Genomic DNA, 22,461 nt, shown 5'->3' with positions numbered 1-22,461 from the left:
TCACAGTAATGCTATCTTCATTAAGATCAAAATAAATTAATCATGACCTCATCAGGATTCAAGAAATATCTATACTGAGCCCAACTTTCAGATTTAAAAGTTAAAAAGAAAAAAGGAGAGAGAGAAGTCAGTATTGTTTTAGCCAATATAATCTTGACATTAAATCAACTGTTTCTTAAGCTTCAAAGAAGTAAACCAGAACTTTGACCCCAAGACTTGCCTCTGACTTGAATTCCGTTGTAGTCTAGTCTTCCTATAAAGCTAGAAAGCAAACAAATGGTGCAGACACCATCCCATCCCTCCCCATGGGAAATAGTTTTTGTAATGAAGATATCTGTTGTGACATGATGTGAACAATAGGGCTGTGGTTGGGGTTTTTTGTTTGTTTTGCTTTTAAAAGCACTGCTGAGGCTTTATCAGGTTAAACACATTACAAAAGCAGTTATAATTATGAGCAATCACCAGCTATAGGTGTTAACACTGGCTACAGATGTGTACCTATATAAACAGATTTAAATATATTGATATAGCACCATAACAAATTTGAGTGATTCCAAATGTAGTTACAAACATATATTCTATACCATACACTGTTAGAGCAAGATTTAGAACTGAATGGCAGAGAGCTTTCTGAATTTACGTTTGTAACTAACTGCTAACCTCTCTCAGTTGTAGTGCTACACAGGGAAACACTAAAATCCCAATAAACTTCAACAGCACTGCATCAACATCTGATCTTGCAATAACGTTCCACAGTGTACATATACTGAGGTAGACCAATCACAAATATATTTATTAAACCCTTAGACTGTAGCTGAACAATGAATTAGGCATTTACATGGTCTATGGGTTTGAGCTCCATGTCTGTGTCAGGTACATTAGGGGTGCATGGAAGATGGGTGTTTATAGCCATATTTGCACTCTCTGGAGGCCTCACCAACTGGAACCAGCCCCTGATTTACACTGGGAAGTATACAATGATAGCCACATGAAGAGCTCCAGAAAGGCCTATTATGTTAACTTACATATACACCCATATCACCTGCATTCACTATTCTGTGAAAAACTACAAAAAATAGAGACTAATTAGATCTCATCTGTCCTCTTCTGTCACTTCTATTAATGCTAAAAACAGATAAAAGCTAAATTGTAGGTAAGCAAGTCCAGAAACAGTACAGCAAAAACAGAGCAAACTTCTAATTCCATCACACACATTCTCTAAGCCTTGACATAAAGAAGTCCTGTCTAACCCAGGTGTTCAAATGTAGTGGTCTCACATCATCATTTGCAGAGATGGCAGTACTCCAGTGGCCTTACTGTGGCTCTCTTGACCATCCCCATAGTTCAGTAGACTTTTTCTTTCTCTTTGCATTTCTTTCAATTTCTTCACCATTCACCATCTATGGCCAAAAATGAAAACAAGGGGCCCATTTCCAAAGACAAACAAGTGAACTTAGAGCTTCCCTCTGGCAACAGCAGAACTAGGAAAAGAAGAACTGAAAAGTTCAATTAAGAAAAGCATGGGAGATGCACAGAACAATGTGGTGCTTGGAAAACTCAAGAAGAGGCAGTAGGATTTAGAACACTTGAATAAGCCTCTTAATGGGATCAACCTCCTATTATCAAGTAATGTTAAGCAATTCTTTCTATCAAAGTAGGGGAGCACAGCTGGAAGAAGCAGGACAGTGCTAACAGGCATACTGATTTTCCTAGCCATTGACATTTTATGAAAGAATAAAGTGTTTTATATAACTGCCATTTTCAGCTGACAGGAAAACTCAAAGAGTTAAAAATTATTTGCAGCCTCCAGCTGCCAATAATACTGCTTATCTTCTTTTCAGTTACTTAAGACTCCATGTCAGACACACTCACATCCATGCTATATGTAATGCTATGCAGCATACAGCTTGCAGAAGTCACTTTCAACTACTACCACATTTTTATGAAGCTGACTATTTTAAAAAGCCTTCCAATCAGTGTAGTCAACACTGCTAAGCACTACTGAAGGTGGATTCTTTAAGGTGTGAGCATGTCTGTACACAGACACACATACACATATGGTAGTTTGCATCTCTCAGGGCTTGACACAAGCAAAATTATCAGTTAAGGCCAGACGGTGCCCCTGTAATCTAATCTGACCTCAAAGATAAATAGTAATTGAGCTATAAACAGCTATGGTTTCATATAGAAAACAGTAAAAGAAACACAGGATTGGTTTGCAGTTAACTGAAGAATTTTTAGCTAGTGAAATGGAAACTTATGCAACATCAACAAAAGGTGCCCAACAGCCATAGTTTTAACAGCTAATGAAATAGCAAATACTCCCTAAAGTAAAATTTGATTTTTGCAAGCCCCAATTATATGACATATTTGCTTTAAAACAATTTCTCAAGTTCAGCACTTATGAGTATTTGTTATGATCGGATGTAATTTATGCCATGGCAAAATATTAAGGCATATTTTAAAAAATCAAGTGAACTAATTTCAAATCAACATGCAAAGGGGGGATATTAAAACATTACTGAAATACAAAATAAAGAACAAACATTGTGCAAAACTAATGAAGTAATTGGATCTCCAGGCTTTTAGGAAGTTTTTAATGCAGCATAATAAATATCACCAGTCACTGTATCATTAGGTATGTTCAATTCTCTGTAGAATGGCTTGATTAAAGCTGACATAATTGGGCATACTACATAAAACTAGAACACCTCGGAAAAACATACTGAAACAAGTTATAAAGTTTAAAGACAAAAAAATAAGTAAATGTAGTAATTTGGTGTTAAAAGCAACATTTTAAATCTCTCCCACACCATTTTAACTTATTTTTGTGTAACTACAAATAGATGAATCAGGCTGAGCTCCATGGAACTGTGAAGTGTTTTCATTACCTGTAAACTCAGTGCTGGTAGAATCCTGTTGAGCTGTGATTTATTTCATTTGTACAAAAATAAATATATATATATATATTTTTTTTTGTCCAAAAATCCATGCAGCACATCCCTAGAAATATTCAGGGCAGTCTGCTATAGAAGCACTACAGTCTTCCAAAATGATTCTGCTGGTTTGTGTCACATGAGAGTTAAGTGCTGCACTAAGGTGCCAGATGATAGTCTCTGCAAAAAAAACTGTCCAGAAGGACAATAAAGTTCTCCTACAGCAAGTCCATTTTGGGTCTGTAATGTAGCAGTAGAGGTGCTTTCTGCAAGACAGAATCATCAGACAGGTTAAAGGGCAAAACCAAAATTAATTAATATACTTTATAAATAAAATTTATCTATTTCATAAATTAAAGCTTAGAGAGACTATCAGAGTAGCTATATTCCAAAATTTCACCAAGATACCCCACCTACAGAGCCCCCCCCCCAAAGAATCCTTCTACTTTTGTCTCAGTAATTGATCATCCTAAGAGTAGCTAACTAACACTGGCCATCTAGAATAGAACCTGTTCCCAGCAGGAGCCAATTGCAGACCCTTGGGGAAGGGCATAAGAACAGGGCAAGTAAATAGCAATAGTCTCCAGAATGCTCCCCAATCTCAAACAATACAGGAATTTCCTAAGCCAGATGTAGAGCCTTGTATTAATAATCCTCTCCCAATAATTCTTCTGTGAATTTACCCATTGCTTTAAAAAAAAAAAACAAAACACCACGTAAACTTTTAACATCTACAACATTCTGCAGTACAGAGTTCTATAGTTCAAGCTTACACAACATAAAGAACGGTCATAAAAGCCTCTTCCGCATGAGTTTGCGTGAATTGGCTCTTTAGGTACTTATGTGCATGGATGGAGCAATAGTTACCTGAAAAGAGCAGGCCAAAGAGAGGAAAAGTACATGCTGAGAATCACAGGTTGGAAGGTCATTTGGTCCAACCCCCTGCTCAAGCACAGTCACCTAGAGCCAGTTGCCCAGGACCATGTCCAGATGGCTTTTGAATATCTCTGAGGAGGGAGACTCCACAACCCCACTGGGCAACCCCTTCCAGTGCTCGGTCACCCTCACAGTGAAAAAGTGTTTCTGGATTCTCAGACAGAACCTCCTGTGTTTCAGCTTGTGCCCATTGCCTCTTGTCCTGTCACTGGGCACCAATGAAAAGAGCCTGGCTCCATCTTCTTTGCACCCTCCCTTCAGGTATTTATATACATTGATAAAACACACCACCACCCCCACACCACCCCCCGAGCCTTCTCTAAGTCCCAGCTCTCTCAGCCTTTCCTCATAGGAGAGATGCTCCAGTCCCTTAATCATCTTCGTGGCCTTTTGTTGGACTCTCTCCATTATGTCCATGTCTCTCTTGTACTGGGGAGCCCGGAACTGGACACAGGACTCCAGGTGTGGCCTCACCAGTGCTGAGTAGAGGGGAAGGATCACCTCCCTCCAGCTGCTGGCAATACTTTGCCTGATGCATCCCAGGATACCGTTTGCCCTCTTTGTGGCAAGGGTACATTGCTGGATCTTGTTCAACCTGGTATCCACCAGGACCCCAGGTCCTTTTCTGCCAAGCTGCTTTCCAGCTGGGTGACCCCAAGCATGTACTGGTGCATGGGGTTGTTCTTCCCCAGGAGCAGGATTTTGCCTTTCCCCTTGTTGAACTTCATGAGGCTCTTCATGAACTTCTTGAACTTCATGAAGATAGTGTGTGAAAGTCTCCCAAGGACCAATAAGCTCCTGAAACTAGCAGTCCTGTTGAACCCACAAGACCTGATAAACACAGAACACTAAGGGTCTGTTTAATGCCAAGGCCGTGAGCAAACACTGGCATTAATAATGGGTTGCACAACTCAGACCACATCCAGGAAAGTGGTGGCTGCTATATGTAGATGAAAACTATAGGATTATATATACCCCTGAATAGACAAGGGACCACTGAGGGACTTTCTGAACAGCTACCTGAAAGCCACTAGCATGTCAGTATGACACTCTTACTTCTTAGTAAATAGATGAGGTTGGCCTCCTTACTGTTGCTCCAATCCAATAATTACAAGCACATGTATGCAAGTGAATTATGTTATCTATTCACACAGTACAATTACTTATCTACTGGATGGAGTTAGTTTTCTTCATAGCAGCTCTTATGGTGCTATGTTTTGGATTTGTGACCAAAACAGCATTGATAACATACCCATGTTTTAGTTATTGCTGAACAGTGATTGGATAGCATCGAGGCCTTCTGTTTCTCACACTGCCCCATCAGTGAGTAGGCTGGGGGTGCACAAGAAGTTGGGAGGGGACTCAATAAAAGCTGTGGGAAAGAAGGAGGAAGGAGGGGATGTTTGGACCATTATGCATAAGGATGCCCTGCTTTCCTGGAAATGGCTAAACAGCTGCCTGCCTACAGGAAGTAGTGAATGAATTCTTTATTTTGCTCTGCTTGCACACACAGCTTTGCTTTACCCATTAAACTGCCTTTATCTCAACCCACAAGTTTTCTTACTTTTACCCCTCTGATTCTCTCTCCCATCCTGCTGGGAGGGAGCAAGCAAGTGGCTGAGTGATGCCTAGCTGCCTACTGGGGTTAAACCACAACACACAGAATTCTTCCAAGCAGGTTCCTGAACAGACCAAAGCCTGCTCTCCTGAAGTCCAGGGATGTGATCCTGCCATTTACCTTGTTCCTTTCTTTCAACACAGACCCTGGCTGCCCCCTCCCTCATTGTAGCTGCAGATTCAGGCTCTTGTATCTCTAGGGTCTTTGACAAAATCCTATTGATCTCCTTTTCATCACCTTTGATGCCATGCAGTCTGCTGACCTCCTCCCTGCAGCCCCTTTACTTCACAACAGAGATTCTCCACCAACATACATCTGCAGACAAGGACACCATCTCCCCCTACTCCAGCCTTAGCAAGAAGCCCCAGGCACTCCTTGCAGCTGAAGGCCTGAAGAAATGCATCTTCCTCTGGAGCTCACTCTGAGTCAAAACCTCTGATATTCCAGGGGTAGTTGCTCTAGTTAGTGCTGGGGACCATGCCCCAAAGCACATCATTACTGTTGCTGAGCACACATAAACTACACTCAGCAGAGTTTCTAGCCAATTTCTGCATACCTTACCATAACAAATGTTATGTCTGCTCACTACTTCTATTAGTGCTAGGCCCAGCAGTTATATAGACCTCTCCCTAGCACCTTCTGAAAGTGTGATTGACCATTCCTAATCAGGAGTCAGCTGGAACAAAAGCTTAAAGCACCCTTTGATCAAGAACAACTGACAGAGCTCATTAGCTGCCGCTAGACCTTGCTAGAATCAGTCTCATGTAGCTATCCTTTCCCAGCAACATCAGGCACCCTGAAGTTCCTCGAGGGGTTCCTAGGAGTCCCCTGATGATCTCAGAAGTTGTTCCCATTCCCAGAAAATCTAGATGATCTAAAAGCAGAGCCCAGAAACCACTGTGCAAACTGCTGCATCTGTTGGATGCTTCTGTTAGCTGCACTAAGCCAGGAGAAGATGGAGAATGTTTTATGAACAAATGTGGGGTTTCTCAAACATTGGCAGAACATGATATCTATCGTGTACTGACCACCCTTTCCTGACGGGGTACAAGTAGTTCCAGCTCCCCTGGCAGAAATAAGGATGAATCAGGTTCCTTGAACAGTGGATCATAGAATCATAGAATGCTTTGGGATGGAAGGGACCTTTAAAGGTCATCTAGTCCAACCCCCCTGCAATGGGCAGGGACATCTACAACTAGATCAGGTTGCTCAGAGCCCCATCTAGCCTGGCCTTGAATGTTTCCAAGGATGGGGCATCTACCACCTCTCTGGGCAACCTGTTCCAGTGTTTCACTACCCTCATTGTAAAAGTTCTTCCTTATATCTAGTCTGAATCTACCCTCTTTTAGTTTAAAACCCTTGCCCCTTGTCCTATCGCTATTGGCCCTGCTAAAAAGTCTGTCCCCATCTTTCTTATAAGCCCCCTTTAAGTACTGAAAGGCCGCAATAAGGTCTCCCTGCAGCCTTCTCTTCTCCAGGCTGAACAACCCCAACTCTCTCAGCCTTTCTTCATAGGAGAGGCATTCCATCCCTCTGACCATTTTTGTGGCCCTCCTCTGGACCCGCTCCAACAGGTCCATGTCCTTCCTGTACTGAGGACCTCAGAGCTGGATGCAGTACTCCAGGTGAGGTCTCACGAGAGCAGAGTAGAGGGGCAGAATCACCTCCCTCGACCTGCTGGCCACGCTTCTTTTGATGCAGCCCAGGATATGGTTGGCCTTCTGGGCTGCCAGCGCACATTCTCGGCTCATGTCCAGCTTCTCATCTATCAGTATCCTCAAGTCCTTCTCCTCAGGGCTGCTCTCAATCCCTTCATTCCCCCAGCCTGTACTGATACTGGGGATTGCCCCGACCCAGGTACAGGACCTTGCACTTGTCCTTGTTGAACCTCATGAAGTTCACACAGGCCCATTTCTCCAGCTTGTCCAGGTCCCTCTGGATGGCATCCTGTCCCTCAGGTATGTCGACTGCACCACTCAGCTTGGTGTCATCTGTAAACTTGCTGAGGGTGCACTCAATCCTGCTATGTCATTGATGAAGTTAGTTATTGAACAGCACTGGCACCAGTACAGCCCCCTGAGGGACACCACTTGTCACTGATCTCCATCTGCCAAATACAGGGGCACTATCACCTCCCTGGTCCTGCTGGCCACGCTATTCCTGATACAAGACAGGATGCCATTGGCCCTCTTGGTCACCTGGGCACACTGCTGGCTCGTATTCAGCCAGCTGTCAACCAGCACCCCTAGGTCCTTTTCTGCCAGGCAGCTCTGTAGCCACTCTTCCCCAAGCCTGTAGCATTGCCTGGGGTTGTTGTGACCCAAGTGCAGGACCCGGCACTTAGCCTTGTTGAATCTCATACAGTTGGCCTTGGTCCATCGATCCAGCCTGTCCAGATCCCTCTGCACAGCCTTCCTACCTTCAGGCAGATCAATGCTCCTGCCCAACTTGGTGTCATCTGCAAACTTCCTGAGGGTGTACTCAATCCCTTCGTCCAGATCACTGATAAAGATATTAAACAGGATTGGCCCCAATACTGAGCCCTGGGGAACAACACTTGTGACCAGCCACCAACTGGATTTAACTCCATTTACCACACCTCTTTGGGCCCGGCCATCCAGCCAGGTTTTTACCCAGTAAAGAATACACCCATCCATGCCATGAGCAGCCAGCTTCTCCAGGAGAATGCTGTGGGAAACAGTGTCAAAGGCCTTACTAAAGTCCAGGTAGACAACATCCACAGCCTTTCCCTCATCCACTAAGCAGGTCACCTTGTCATAGAAGGAGATCAGGTTAGTGAAGCAGGACCTGCCTTTCATAAACCCATGCTGACTGGGCCTGATCATCTGGTTGTCCCTTACATGCCACGTGATGGCACTCAGGATGATCTGCTCTATAACCTTCCCTGGCACCAAGGTCAGGCTGACAGGCCTCTAAGTTCCCCGGATCCTCCTTGTAGACGGACATCACATTTGCTAACCTCTAGTCAACTGGGACCTCCCTGGTTAGCCAGGACTGATGACAGATGATGGAAAGTGGCTTGGTGAGTGCTTCCACCAGCTCCCTCAGCACCCTTGGGTGGATCTGATCTGGCCCCATAGACTTATGCCACGTCTAAGTAGCGTAGCAGGTCGCTAATCATTTACCCTTGGATTATGGGGGCTTCATTCTGCTTCCCATCTCTGTCTTCCAGCTCAGGGCACTGGGTACCCCAAGAACAACTGGTCTGACTATTAAAGACTGAGGCAAAGAAGGCATTAAGTACCTCAGCCTTTTCCTCATCCTTTGTCACTATGTTTCCCCCCACATCCAATAATGGATGGAGATTCTCCTTAGCCCTCCTTTTGTTGCTAATGTATTTGTAGAAACATTTTTTATTGTCTTTTACAGCGGTAGCCAGATTTAGTTCTAGTTGGGCTTTGGCCCTTCTAACTTTCTCCCTGCATAACCTCACGACATCCTTGTAGTCCTCCTGAGTTGCCTGCCCCTCCTTCCAAAGGTCATAAACTCCCCTTTTATTTCCTGAGTTCCATCCAAAGCTCTCTGTTCAGCCAGGCCAGTCTTCTCCCCCGCCTGCTTTTCTTTCTGCACATAGGGACATCCTGCTCCTGTGCCTTTAAGATTTCCTTCTTGAAGAATGTCCAGCCTTCCTGGACTCCTTTTCCCTTCAGGGCTGCCTCCCAAGGGACTCCCTCAGCCAGGCTCCTAAACAGGCCAAAGTCTGCCCTCCGAAAATCCAAGGTAGCAGCTCTGCTGACCCCCCTCCTTACTTCTCCAAGAATCGAAAACTCTATCATGTCACGGTCGCTGTGCCCAAGACAGCCTCCGACCACCACATCACCCACCAGGCCTTCTCTGTTCACAAACAACAGGTTCAGCAGGGCGCCTTCCCAAGTTGGCTCCCTCACCAGCTGTGTCAGGAAGTTATCATCTTCCACACACTCCAGGAACCTCGTAGTCTGTTTCCGCTGTATTGTATTTCCAGCAGACATCTGGCAAGTTGAAGTCCCCCACGAGAACAAGGGCTAGCGATCCTGAGACTTCTCCCAGCTGCTTATAGAATACTTCATCTGCCTCTTCGTCCTGGTTGGGTGGTCTATAACAGACTCCCACCATGATATCTGCCTTGTTGGCCTTCCCCCTGATTGTTACCCATAAAAACACTCGACCGTTCCATCACCATCATCAAGCTCTAGACAGTCAAAACACTCCCTAACATAAAGGGCTACCCCACCGCCTCTCCTTCCTTGCCTATCCCTTCTGAAGAGTTCATAGCCATCCATTGCAGCACTCCAGTGGTGCGAGTCATCCCACCATGTTTCCGTGATGGCAACTATGTCATAGTTTTCGTGCTGCACAATGGCTCCCAGCTCCTCCTGTTTGTAGGAGTGTATCCTGTGTCCACCCGCCGCAACTGCAAGGCAAAGGCTGAAACCCAAACAGAAGCACTATAGCTTACCTATGCTAACGTCTCCACCCAAACAGACCTCCCAAGGACTGAAATAGCTGTCCAGACCTCAGGTTGCATGGAGCTGCAGTGCTTGGAAGTCCCCTAGCACCTGAAGGCAGCGGTGGATGTCATAGCTGTAAGTGTGCCCAGCTAGAACTCCTCAAACAAGTAGCTATGTTACAAGAGGAGCTCAACAGGCAGCGCAGGATCCAGGAATCTGAGCGGGAGATTGATACATGGTACTGTGTGCTGTCCCAGGCTGAGCGACAGCCCAGCCTTAAGGCTGCGCAAGGGGAAGGTAAGCCTGAATTCAACCTCAAGCTGACTGACACAAGTAACTCATGATATGAAGGAGACTGGACTCTTGTCTCTGCTCGGGGCAGAACCACCTTCCCCCTTCCCCTAAAGTGCCCCTACGTAACAGAGACGATGCTCTGGGGTTGGAGAATGAAGAGCACATGAGTAATGGACAAGATCCAGGAAAAGCCGACCGTTGATCCAACCATCCACCTGCATTAGAACCAGTGCCACCAGAAAAGCACATAAAGTATTAGTAAACGGAGACTCCTTACTGAGAGGCATGGAAGCACCCATTAGCCATCCAGACAATTTCTCTAGAGAAGTTTGCTGCCTACCAGGAGCTCGCATTTGTGACATCACTGAGAGGCTGCTGAGCCTGGTGAACCCTACGGATTATCATCCACTCCTACTATTCCACATAGGGTCCAGTGATACTGCGACGAGGCAACTTAGAACCATCAAAAGAGACTATATGTCCCTCGGAGCAATGTTAAAAGGATCTGGAGCACAAGTGGTGTTCTCCTCTATCCTCCCAGTCAGAGGAAGGGGTTCAGGAAGGAGAAGATTAATTGAACAGGTGAATGCCTGGCTGCGTGGCTGGTGCCATACTCAAGGTTTTGGCTTCTGTGATCATGGATCTGCCTTTGAGAAGCTGGGTCTGTTGGGAGCTGATGGGATTCACCTGACCAAGTGGTGCAAGAGGGCCTTCACCAACAAGCTGGCCAGACTTACAAGGAGGGCTTTAAACTAGATTTAGTGTGGGGGAAGGGGATGGAGTTCTGAGCAATAGAGAAGAGCCAGGGGCTGCTAATGTATTAGGAACCAACAGGGAAACACCTGTGAAATGCCTCAAAGGTATTAGGGCATGTTCCTCTAAAAGGTGACAGGGTGGATAGCCCAGCTGAAGTGCCTCTATACCAATGCACACAGCAGGGGTAACAAAGAGGAGGAGCTGGAAGCCACTGTGCAGCTAGAAAGCTATGATCTAATCGCTATTGCTGAAACGTGGTGGGACAAATCGCACGACTGGAGCGCTGCAATCGATGGCTATAAACTGTGCAGAAGGGACAGGCAAGGAAGGAGGAGCGGGGGGGTTGACCTCTATGTAAAAGAATGGACTGACTGCACAGAGCTGTCTTTGAAAACCAGCAACGAACAGGTTGAGAGCTTATGGGTAAAAATTAGGGGCCAACCCAACAAAGGAAACCTCATGGCTGGTGTTTACTACAGGCTGCCCAACCAAGGGGGGCTTGTTGACGAAGCATTCTTACTTCAACTACACGAAGCATCACAATCACAGGCTCTGATCCTGCTGGGGGACTTCAATCACCCTGACATCTGCTGGAAAACCAGCACAGCAAGCTGTAAGCGGTCCAGGAGACTCTTGGAGTGTGTCGAGGATAATCTCTTAATCCAGCTGATAGACAGCCCAGCCAGAGGAGAAGGGTTACTGGACCTCTTGCTCACCAACACAGATGAATTAATTAGAGAGGTCAAGATGATTGGTGGCAGCCTGGGCTGCAGTGATCATGCCCTGGTGGGATTCACAATCTTGAGAGCTATGGGCCAAGTGAAGAACAGACTTAGGACCCTTAATTTTAGGAGAGCAAGCTTTCAGTTGTTTAAGAAACTAGTGGATGGGACCTCCTGGGAAACTGCCCTCAGGGACAAAGGAGCTGAACAGAGCTGACAGGTCTTCAAGGACATTTTTCTTAGAGCACAAGAACTATCAATTCCCACGTGTAAGAAATCAAGCAAGGAAGGCAGGAGACCGGCATGGCTGAGTAAGGACCGCCTGGTCAAACTAAAACACAAGAGGGAAATGCGTAGGCAGCGGAACCAGGGACATGCATCCTGGGAAGAATATAGGGACGCTGCCCGGATGCATAGGCGTGGGACCATGAAAGCTAAGGCACAGTTGGATCTGATTTTGGCAAGGGATGTGAAGAATAATAAAAAGGTCTTCTACAGGTACATTGGCCAGAAAAGGAAGATTAAAGAAAATGTACTCCCGCCAATAAATAAGACAGGAAAACTGGTGACAACCAACATGGAGAAGGCTGAGGTAATCAACAACTTTTTTGCCTCAGTTTTCAATGGTAATCTCTCTTCCCACATCTCTCGAGCCCCTGAACCTCAAGGCAGGGACTAGGGGAATGAAGTTCCTCCCTTCATAGGAGAAGATCAGGTTCGAGACCACCTGAGGAACCTGAACATACATAAGTCTATGGGACCTGACGAGATGCATCCCAGAGTCCTGAGGGAACTTGCTGATGTAGTTGCCAAGGCACTCTCCGTGATATTTGAGAAGTCATGGCAGTCAGGTGAAGTCCCCAGTGACTGGAAAAAGTGACTGGAAAAAGAGCCTGACTAATCTGGTGGTCTTCTACGATGGAGTGACTGCATCAGTGGACAAGGGAAGAGCTATGGACGTCATCTATCTGGACTTCTGTAAGGCCTTTGATATGGTCCCCCACAACATTCTTGCGTCGAAATTGGAGAGATATGGGTTTGATGGATGGACGGACTGTTAGGTGGATAAGGAACTGGCTGGATGGCCGCGTCCAAAGAGTTACAGTCAACAGCTCAGTGTCCAAGTGGAAACCAGTCATGAGTGGTGTCCCTCAAGGGTCCGTACTGGGACCAATACTATTTAATATCTTCATCAACGACATAGACAGTGGGACTGAGTGCACCCTCATCAAGTTTGCAGATGACGCCAAGCTGAGTGGTGCAGTTGATTCACTAGAGGAAGGGCTGCCATCCAGAGGGACCTTGAGAGGCTTGAGGAGTGGGCCCATGTGAACCTCATGAAGTTCAACAAGGCCAAGTGTAAATTCATGCACCTGGGTCAGGGCAATTCCCAGTATCAATACAGACTGGGGGATGAAGGGATTGAGAGCAGCCCTGAGGAGAAAGACTTGGGGATATACTGGTGGATGAAAAACTTGACATAAGCCAGCAATGCATGCTTGCACCCAGAAAGCTAATCGTATCCTGGGCTGCATCAAAAGAAGTGTGGCCAGCAGGGCGAGGGAGGTCCCTCTACTCCGCTCTCATGAGACCTCAGCTGGAGTTCTGTGTCCAACTCTGGAGTCCTCAGCACAGGAAAGACATGGACCTGTTAGAGTGGGTCCAGAGGAGGGCCACAAAAATGGTCAGAGGGCTGGAACACCTCTCCTATGAGGAAAGGCTGAGAGAGTTGGGGGTTGTTCAGCCTGGAGAAGAGAAGGCTGCAGGGAGACCTTATTGCGGCCTTTCAATATATAAAGGGGGCTTCTAAGAAAGATGGCAAGAGACTTTTTATCAGGGCCTGTAGTGACAGGACAAGGGACAACAGTTTTAAACTGAAAGAGGCTAGATTTTGATTGGATATAAGGAAGAAATTCTTTACGATGAGGGTGGTGAGACACTGAAACAGGTTGCCCAGAGTAGTTGTGGATGCCCCATCATTGGAAGTGTTCAAGGCCAGGTTGGATGGGGCTTTGAGCAACCTGATCTAGTGAAAGATGTCCCTGCCCATGGCAGGGGGGTTGGACTAGATGATCTTTGAACAGGCTGGGGGCTGACTGACTGGAAAGCAGCTTTGCAGAAAAGGACCTGGGAGTCCCGTTGGACATCAAGTTGAACATGAGCCAGCAATGCACCCTTGCAGCAAACAAGGCAAACAGTATCCTGAGATGAATTAGGAAAAGTGTTGCCAATAGGTTGAGGGAGATTGTTATTGCCCTCTGCTCAGCACTGGTGAGAGATCACATCTGGAGTCCTGTGTCCCCAGCACAAGAAAGACATGGACATACTGGGGAGAGTCCAGTAAAGCGTTCATTGAGGTATTGGAGTGTCTGGCATTGGAGAAGAGGCTGAGCGAGCTGAGATTCTTTAACCTGGAGAAGGATCAGGGGGGTATCTTACCAATGTGTAGAAATATCCGACGGGGGGCAGTAAAGAATCATAGAATCGTTTAGGTTGGAAAAGACCTTTGGACTTCATCAAGTCCAACCGTTAACCTAACACTGCCAAGTCCACCACTAAACCATGTCCCTAAGCACCACATCTATCCGTTCTTTAAATACCTCTAGGGATGGGGACTCAACCACTTCCCTGGGCAGCCTGTTCCAATGATTGACAACCCTTTCGGTGAAGAAATTTTTCCTAATATCCAATCTAAACCTCTTCTGGTGCAACTTGAGGCCATTTCCTCTTGTCCTATCGCTTGTTACTTGGGAGAAGAGACCGACCCCCACCTCACTACAACCTCCTTTCAGGTAGTTGTAGAGAGCAATAAGGTCTCCCCTCAGCCTCCTCTACTTGAGACTAAACAACCCCAGCTCCCTCAGCTGCTCCTCATAAGACTTGTTCTCTAGACCCTTCACCAACTTCATTGCCCTTCTTTGGACACACTCCAGCACCTCAGTGTCTTTCTTGGAGTGAGGGGCCCAAAAGTGAACACAATACTCGAGGTGTGGCCTCACCAGTGCCGAGTACAGGGGCACTATCACCCAGGGGCACTATCACCTCCCTGGTCCTGCTGGCGACACTATTCCTGATACAAGCCAGGATGCCATTGGCCACCTGGGCACACTGCTGGCTCATATTCATCCAGCTGTCAACCAGCACCCCTAGGTCCTTTTCTGCCAGGCAGCTCTCCAGCCACTCCTCCCCCAGCCTGTAGCATTGCCTGGGGTTGTTGTGACCCAAGTGCAGGACCCGGCACTTAGCCTTGTTGAACCTCATACAGTTGGCCCCGGCCCAGCCTGTCCAGATCCCTCTGCACAGCCTTCCTACCCTCCAGCAGATCATCACTCCTGCCCAACTTGGTGTCATCTGCAGTCTTGCTGAGGGTGCACTCAGTCCCCTCATCCAGATTATTGCTAAAGATATTGAACAGGACCGGCCCCAATACTGAGCCCTGGGGAACACCAATTGTGACCGGCTGCCAACTAGATTTAACTCCATTCACCACACTTCTTTGGGCCCGGCCATCCAGCCAGTTTTTTACCCAGCGAAGAGTATGCCCGTCCAAGCCATGAGCAATCAGTTTCTCCAGGAGAGTGCTGTGGGAGACAGTGTCAAAGGCCTTACTAAAGTCCAGGTAGACAACATCCACAGCCTTCCCCTCATCCACCAAGCGGGTCACCTTGTCATAGAAGGAGATCAGGTTAGTGAAGGAGGACCTGCCTTTCATAAACCCATGCTGACTGGGCCTGATCCCCCGGTTGTCCCGTACGTGCCGCGTGATGGCACTCAAGATGATCTGCTCCATAACCTTCCCCAGCACCGAGGTCAGGCTGACAGGCATGTGGTTCCCTGGATCCTCCTTCCGGCCCTTTTTGTAGATGTGCTAACCTCCAGTCATAGAATCATAGAAAAGGTTGGAAAAGACCCTTAAGATCATTGAGTCCAACCGTTAACCTCTCACTGCCAAGTCCACCACTAAACCATGTCCTCGAGCACCAGTCAACTGGGACCTCCCCGGTTAGCCAGGACTGCTGATAGATGATTGAAAGTGGCTTGGTGAGCACTTCCACCAGCTGCCTCAGTACCCTTGGGTGGATCCCCTCCGGCCCCATAGACTTGTGCCTGTCTAAAAGTGGTGTAGCAGGTTGCTAACCATTTCCCCTTGGATTATGGGGGCTTCATTCTGCTCCCCGTCCCCATCTTCCAGCTCAGGGGGCTGGGTACCCCAAGAACAACTGGACTGACTATTAAAGAAGATGGAGCCAGACTCTTTTCAGTGATATCCAGTGAAGGGATCAATTGGCACAATTTGAAATACAAGAAATTCCATTTAAACATAAAAAAACTTGTTTACTGGGTGACTGTACACTGGATCAGGTTGCCTAGAGAGGTTGTGGAGCCTCCATCTGTAAAGATATTCAAAACTCAACTGGACACGGTCCTGGGCAATCTCGTCTAGTTGACCCTGCTTTGAGCAGGGCAGTTGGACTAGCTGATCTCTGGAGTTCTTTTCCAACCTCAACTATTCCTTTATTGCATGGATTTGCCAAGAATGGGGACACAGAATTTTCCTGAAAGATCTACCTCCAGAGGCTATTTATTTAGTCTAGTTCCCCTTCCTTCCTGCTCACAGCAAGACCAAATGTAATCACATCCATAAAAAGTAAGGGAGGTGGTATGGCTTACATGTTATTTTACCTTCTGTTTATTAGCCCTGCTTTCCTGAGGATGGCTGAACACCTGCCTGCCGACGGGAAGTAGTGAATGAATTCCTTGCTTTGCTTTGCTTGCATGTGCGTCTTTTGCTTTACCTATTAAACTTTCTTTAACTCAACCCATGAGTTTTCTCACTTTTACCCTTCCGATTCTCTCCCCCCTCCCACTGGGGTGGGGGGAGTGAGCGAGCAGCTGTGTGGTGCTTAGTTGCTGGCTGGGGTTAAACCACGACAGTCCTTTTTGGCACCCAACGTGGGGCACGAAGGGTTCAAGATAATGACAGATTTGATTGGAATGTGCTAGATCAAATTTATAGCTGTCATTGCTGTTTAGCTATTAATCGGCAGGCTTCTGTACTTGCCACAGGGCTTCCTTGCCTCACTGTATATTAGAGTCTAGTGCTCGTTAGTGGCTGCTGTTTGCTTTTGCTGCTTGCTGTACTGCTGAACTGCTTATCATGTTACTCTGCTGTGCCTGGGAACATTTTGATAACAGCAATGGCCATGCGCCTGGGCTGGCAGATGGCCAGGGCATCGCTGCTGTTTCTGTGCTGCTGTACTGGACAGGCTGGAACTGCTGTGTGAACTCGAGCCGAAGGGACTGTGACCTGTGGATGAGTCCACGCGGGAGCAGGACACCCCAAAGCATCTGTGGCCATGGATAAGCCCATGCCAGAGCAGGTACATCTCGAAGCATCTGCGGCCATGCTTATGTCTGTGCCGCAGCAGGTATACCTGTGAAGGGATTGTGGCCCAAGGATAAGTCCGTGCTGCAGCAGGTACACCTTGAAGCATCAGTGGCTGTGCATGAGGTCATGCTGGAGCACCTCAAAGCATGTGGCCATGGATAAGCCCACGACAGAGCCGGTACTCCCCTGGAGGGACTGCAGCCATGGGTAAGGCCACACCGGAGCAGGTATATCTCTGAAGGCATTGTGGCCCATGGAGAAGGCCATGGTGGAACAGGTGCACCTCTAAGCGACTGTGGCTGTGGATAAGTCCATGCTGCAGCAGATACACCCCTGGAGAGACTGTGGCTCATAGATAAGGCTCCACTTGGAGCAGGTACTCCCCTAAGTGACTGCAGTCTGTGGATAAGTCCAAGCCGGAGCAGGGGCAAGGGGAGGAGTCCATTGCAGTGTTAAACCCTATGGTCTGGTCCAAAGGGGCCAGGGGTGGAGACTGTAATGGAAATACCTTTAAATTGTTGTAACCTGGGATTTGAGTTGCGTGTTATGGGAATGACTATAGCAGGAACCCCTTGTTGCTAGCCAGGCTAGGAGCAAGGGGAGGAATTCATTGCAATGTTAAGCCCTATAACCTGGCCCAAAGGGACCAGGGGTGGAGATTGTAATGGAAATACCTTTCAGTTGTTGTAACCCATGATCTGCATGTTATAGGAATTACTGTAGCAGGAACCACCTGAACCAATGGAGGACAAGCCTTACAAGAAGCAGTGCAAGTGCAGCAGTGACCCGACCTGAGCTAGCTTTGGTGCCCAATAACTCCACACAACACACCACCTCTCCTGTTCTGAGCAACCACCATCACAGATGGAGCCCAAAGTCATGGACTAAATGAACTCAATGGACATTTGGTGGACATTTGTGGATGTTTATGGACATTTTACAGACATTTCACAGACATTTCACAGGGGTAGTCCATAGAATAAGGGAATGATAGCAGTGTATTGTATCAAAGGATGGGAAAGGGGGTGGTGGTTAATGAGGATGTATTGGATAGTGTGGGACCTGAGCATGATGTATATGGTATGGAATAAGGGGTGGATAATGTCCTGGTTTCAGCTGGGATAGAGTTAATTTTCTTCCTAGTAGCTGGTATAGTGCTGTGTTTGGGATTTAGGATGAGAATAATGTTGATAACACACTGATGGTTTAGTTGTTGCTAAGTAGTGTTTATACTAGTCAAGGACTTTTTAGCTTCCCCTGCTCTTCCAGGTGCACAAGAAGCTGGGAGGGGGCACAGCCAGGACAGCTGACCCAGACTGGCCAAAGGGCTATTCCATACCATATGACATCATGCTCAGTATATAAGCTGGGGGAAGGGGGGGACATTTGGCGTGATGGCGTTTGTCTTCCCAAGTAACCATTACGCGTGATGGAGCCCTGCTTTCCTGGGGATGGCTGAACACCTGCCTGCCAATGGGAAGTAATGAATGAATTCCTTGTTTTGCTTTGCTTGCATGTGCATCTTTTGCTTTACCTATTAAACTGTATTTATTTTAATACAAATTTTAAATACAAATTTTTAATACAAATTTTAATACTTTTACACTTTTACTCTTCCGATTCTCTACCCCACCTCACCAGGGAGAGGGAAGTGAGCAAGCAGCTGTGTGGTGCTTAGTTGCCAGCTGGGGTTAAACCACCACATAGATCTACTTATATGCTTACACTAACATTATTGTTTTATGCTTTGATTTTTGCAGGTCAACAGACTTAACTACAACTCCATCAACAAGCGAGGGCTGACAAAGTTATAATATAACATGGTAAACTCTGAGGCAAGACCAAGGAGTAAGATATGCAGCCTGCCAGAAGAACCTAATTCAGTAGTAGTTAGTAGACTTGAGCTACAGTGAGTGGTACGCACCAGTGCCTATCAGACTGAGAGAGGTTTCCTGAAATTGCAGGAATTCTTAACTTGGCTCTACACCCTATAGTTTGCTTATTTTTATAAATTTTCATAAATTTTTATAAATTGTGTTAATCATAGACATTTAGCAAATCAGGTACTGACTATACACTGCCATGAAGAACTGTCAGACCTTTATGGATTATCATGAGGCAAGACCTGATAGGAGAAAGTGAATGCCTCCAAGAAGAGTCTCTGTTCAGTCCTGATTAGGAGCCTTGAGCCATAGGAGGGTTTGCAGCATCCTTGTTGGACTCATTGAGCAATAACCTGTGATTCATGGACTACCAAAGGACAGGGATAGAAGTGACCTTGTAGCCCAGGAAACATGGTATTGCTGTTGCTAACAAGACCACAAATTTGATATAGGCCTCACTTATATTTTGCTTGTTTAGAACTTTATTTTTGTCTGTTTAACTGGAGTAGCCAGTAATTCTTACAATAAAAAGTTTTGCATGGCTGGATAGCTAATCTGTGACCTAACCCATCTTAGCTCAGTCTAACTACTTAATGTAATAACAACAGTTTAATGCACTTGAATTAAGACTCCTTTTAGAGCTCTATCAGATTTAAGTGTTACAACTCAGGATTTGGGTCCACCCAGGCTGGGGGATCACAGTTGAAGCTTTGGAAAAATGCTCTAAAGTTAGAATAACCTTAGAACCTTGGTAGTTTTATTTGTTTACATGATAGTACTTAAAGAAACAATTTGAATAGAGCAGCCAGACCTAATGACAGAATTGTTGATTTCAGTAATGTTCTTTTAAGCAAATGTGTAAATATAAAAGGAATTTGGGAGAGGTATCAAAGAAGAAAGGAAAGAGGAAGAAAGGAAAGAGAAAGAAAGGTTTGAAACAGGGGAAACGGAATACTAACAGTACTTAAAGGTTGAGAGAATTGTGGGTTATATGTGTATATATCAAGGTCTGAAAAAGGATAATATATAATGAATAGTGAAATATTATGGTTGAACCAGAATAGAAGTAACACTGAAGTGAGATACTTATCTATGCCAGGTATTGGAGGTTACTTATATCTAATAATCAGAACTTAATCACTAAACCCAGCATTTCTGTAAGAGCAAAAAAAGAAAGAGAATAGTAGAAGTCTATACATGAATGTGATGACTGATTATGTGAACAACTCTGTGTAATTTCTCCTCTGCTATTTCTCCTTCTCCCCTCCCCTAACTGTTTAGTTGCCTGTGTTCCGAGGATCCAAAGCCCAGCTCTGATGCTACACAGCTGCATAACCTTGGGACACATATCTGAGAAAATCACTGTTATGAGAGAACCTACAAGAAGACAAGAAGGGCAAAAGTGGGGCGAGGCTAGCTGAGAACTTTGGGTCAGATCAAGCCACTAATATCAACAGTGAAAGCTAGATGAAACTGGTTTGATCGTTACAATCGTGTTAACTTTTTCAGTAGTGACCAGGAATATCACTATTCATGTACTGGGGCTACATTAGGTGACAATTATATTAGGATACTTAACAAGATATTGTAAAATGTACATGTTTAATAGAATTGGGAAAGATCTACTGTAAATGTAATCTTACTTATGACAAAAGAGAACATATTGGTTAACTAAACAATTATATGAGGAATGAGAAACATTTCATCATTGTCACATGTTATGGGGAGATATTAGGTAAAAAGTTTTAAGGGATAAGGCTTAAGGAAATATCAGTATATCTCTTAAGACACCCTGTTGTATGGTTAATCACATTTGAATGGATAGTTTTATTAATTGTGATAATCATAAAATAGTATAGAATCAAAATGTTTATGCTTATAATGATTATACAGCTAATGAAACATTCTGTGATTATGTAAACTGAATGAAAATTGACAATACCATAAGTTTAACTTAGGTATCAACAGGGAGAGAAGTGTCATAAAGGACTGTTTGAACACCTACCTAGAAGCCACTGGCGTGTCAGTATGACACTGCTTCTGAGTACACAGCTGGGGTTGGTCTCCCTGCTGTTTCTCCAACTGGGTAACTATGACTGAGTATGTGAGGGAATAAATGAATATACTGTATAAAGTTATCTGCTATTAATAATAGCTTGATTCTATTAATAAGAGCTTTATAAAAGCTGTTATTAATGAATATTGGTTGTGATCTGTGTCTCCCCCAACTCAATCCCCTATCAGGGTAAATGGAATTTACAACAAAATCACTTCCTTTTGCTCATTCTAAACCTCATACCTACAAGTTTCACTTGATATCCTTCATCTCTTTCACCGAATAAGACAGTTTACAGTTGCTGCCTTTTCCATGCCACTCATGACTGTACAAATCTTCATGATACAGGTAAATAGTGGATTTATACAGAGGCACAGCAGTGCTCTTGTTTAGCTCTCTATTCTTTTCCTAATAATTTCTAGCATTTAATTTGGGTTTTTCTTGGACCATTACTGAGCCGATATCTTTATGTCTAACCCCAAAACCTGATTTCTGTTTGATGGCAGTCAACTCAGAGCCCACCATTTTTATATATAATGTTCAGATACATGTTTTCCCCAGCATGCATCTCTACATTTACCCATATTGAACTTTAGGTACCATTTTATCACCTGGTCATCCAGTACTGTAAAGGCCTCCTGCAACCTTTCATCACCAACCTTTATCTTTACTGTCTTGAATAACTTTATTGGTGCCAGTGTCACCTCACTATTTAACCTCCTTTCCAGGTCATTCATGAATATGTCATAACTGACCACAATCTCCTACCTTCTATTTTCCAATCTGAAATTAATTATTTCATCACAGACAGATAAAAATTGCCTACCTATTCTCATTCATCCCTTCTATTTATGCATCCAAAGGTATCACATCTTTCTACCACATTATTATCCTGGGAGCTTCTATTGTATGTCCATTATGAACACTAACCCCTCTTCAAAGTTATCACTCCCAAACTGCACACACCCTGATTCTCTGGATGTCACTTGTATCCTAGATGTTCAACTTGACATTTCATGATACTTACAGCCATTTTATTTGGGTAGCCATAAATCATCAGTGATAATTTATGCTCAATATGAATCCCCCATCTTTTACTATTCAGCTCTAAGTTTTGTTGTGTGGGGTTTTGGTTTTGTTTTGTTTAAAGAAACTAACATCAGTAACCCAGAGACCCACTCAGCTGCTTTCCCCAGCTTTGTTTATGCCTACTAAATATTACTACAAGTCTCTTGAACTGAAGTGGGGAGCAAAGTTAATTCATTCGCCTCCTTTAATGAGTATATTCAGCCTCTCTCTTCCAAACTACAGAATACAAATGTATTGAATATTTCTCTCTTCTGCATTGTAACCATTTTCACAATCTACACAGAGTAATATTAATTAGTTGTATCTGACTGACATGGCTGAGAAAAATGTC

General features: G+C 45.2%; 1 protein-coding gene across 7 annotated transcripts in view; it reads right to left on the bottom strand.

Annotated features, from left to right (window-relative positions):
• Window positions 1-335: 335 nt before the first annotated feature.
• The window catches only part of LOC104010122 (polycomb group RING finger protein 3), a 114,130-nt gene continuing 92,004 nt past the window's right edge, over window positions 336-22,461 (bottom strand). For 6 of the 7 annotated variants that reach the window (XM_087770891.1, XM_087770890.1, XM_087770897.1 and 3 more), the window contains 2 exons: window positions 5,125-5,244; window positions 336-3,202 (listed from right to left, as the gene is read on the bottom strand). In XM_087770891.1, the coding sequence (XP_087627017.1) occupies window positions 3,155-3,202; window positions 5,125-5,244 (168 nt within the window). In that variant the 3' untranslated portion in view covers window positions 336-3,154. The remainder of the gene's footprint in view (window positions 3,203-5,124; window positions 5,245-22,461) is intronic. The other variant, XM_087770895.1, reaches the window with a different exon arrangement.

This window comes from Nipponia nippon, unplaced genomic scaffold, assembly GCF_047370975.1.
Source record: "Nipponia nippon isolate SJK-2023a ecotype South Korea unplaced genomic scaffold, ASM4737097v1 scaffold_34, whole genome shotgun sequence".
NCBI lineage: Eukaryota > Metazoa > Chordata > Aves > Pelecaniformes > Threskiornithidae > Nipponia > Nipponia nippon.
The sequence above is the reverse complement of the archived record's forward strand: the minus strand, read 5'-3'. Positions and strand labels throughout refer to the sequence as shown.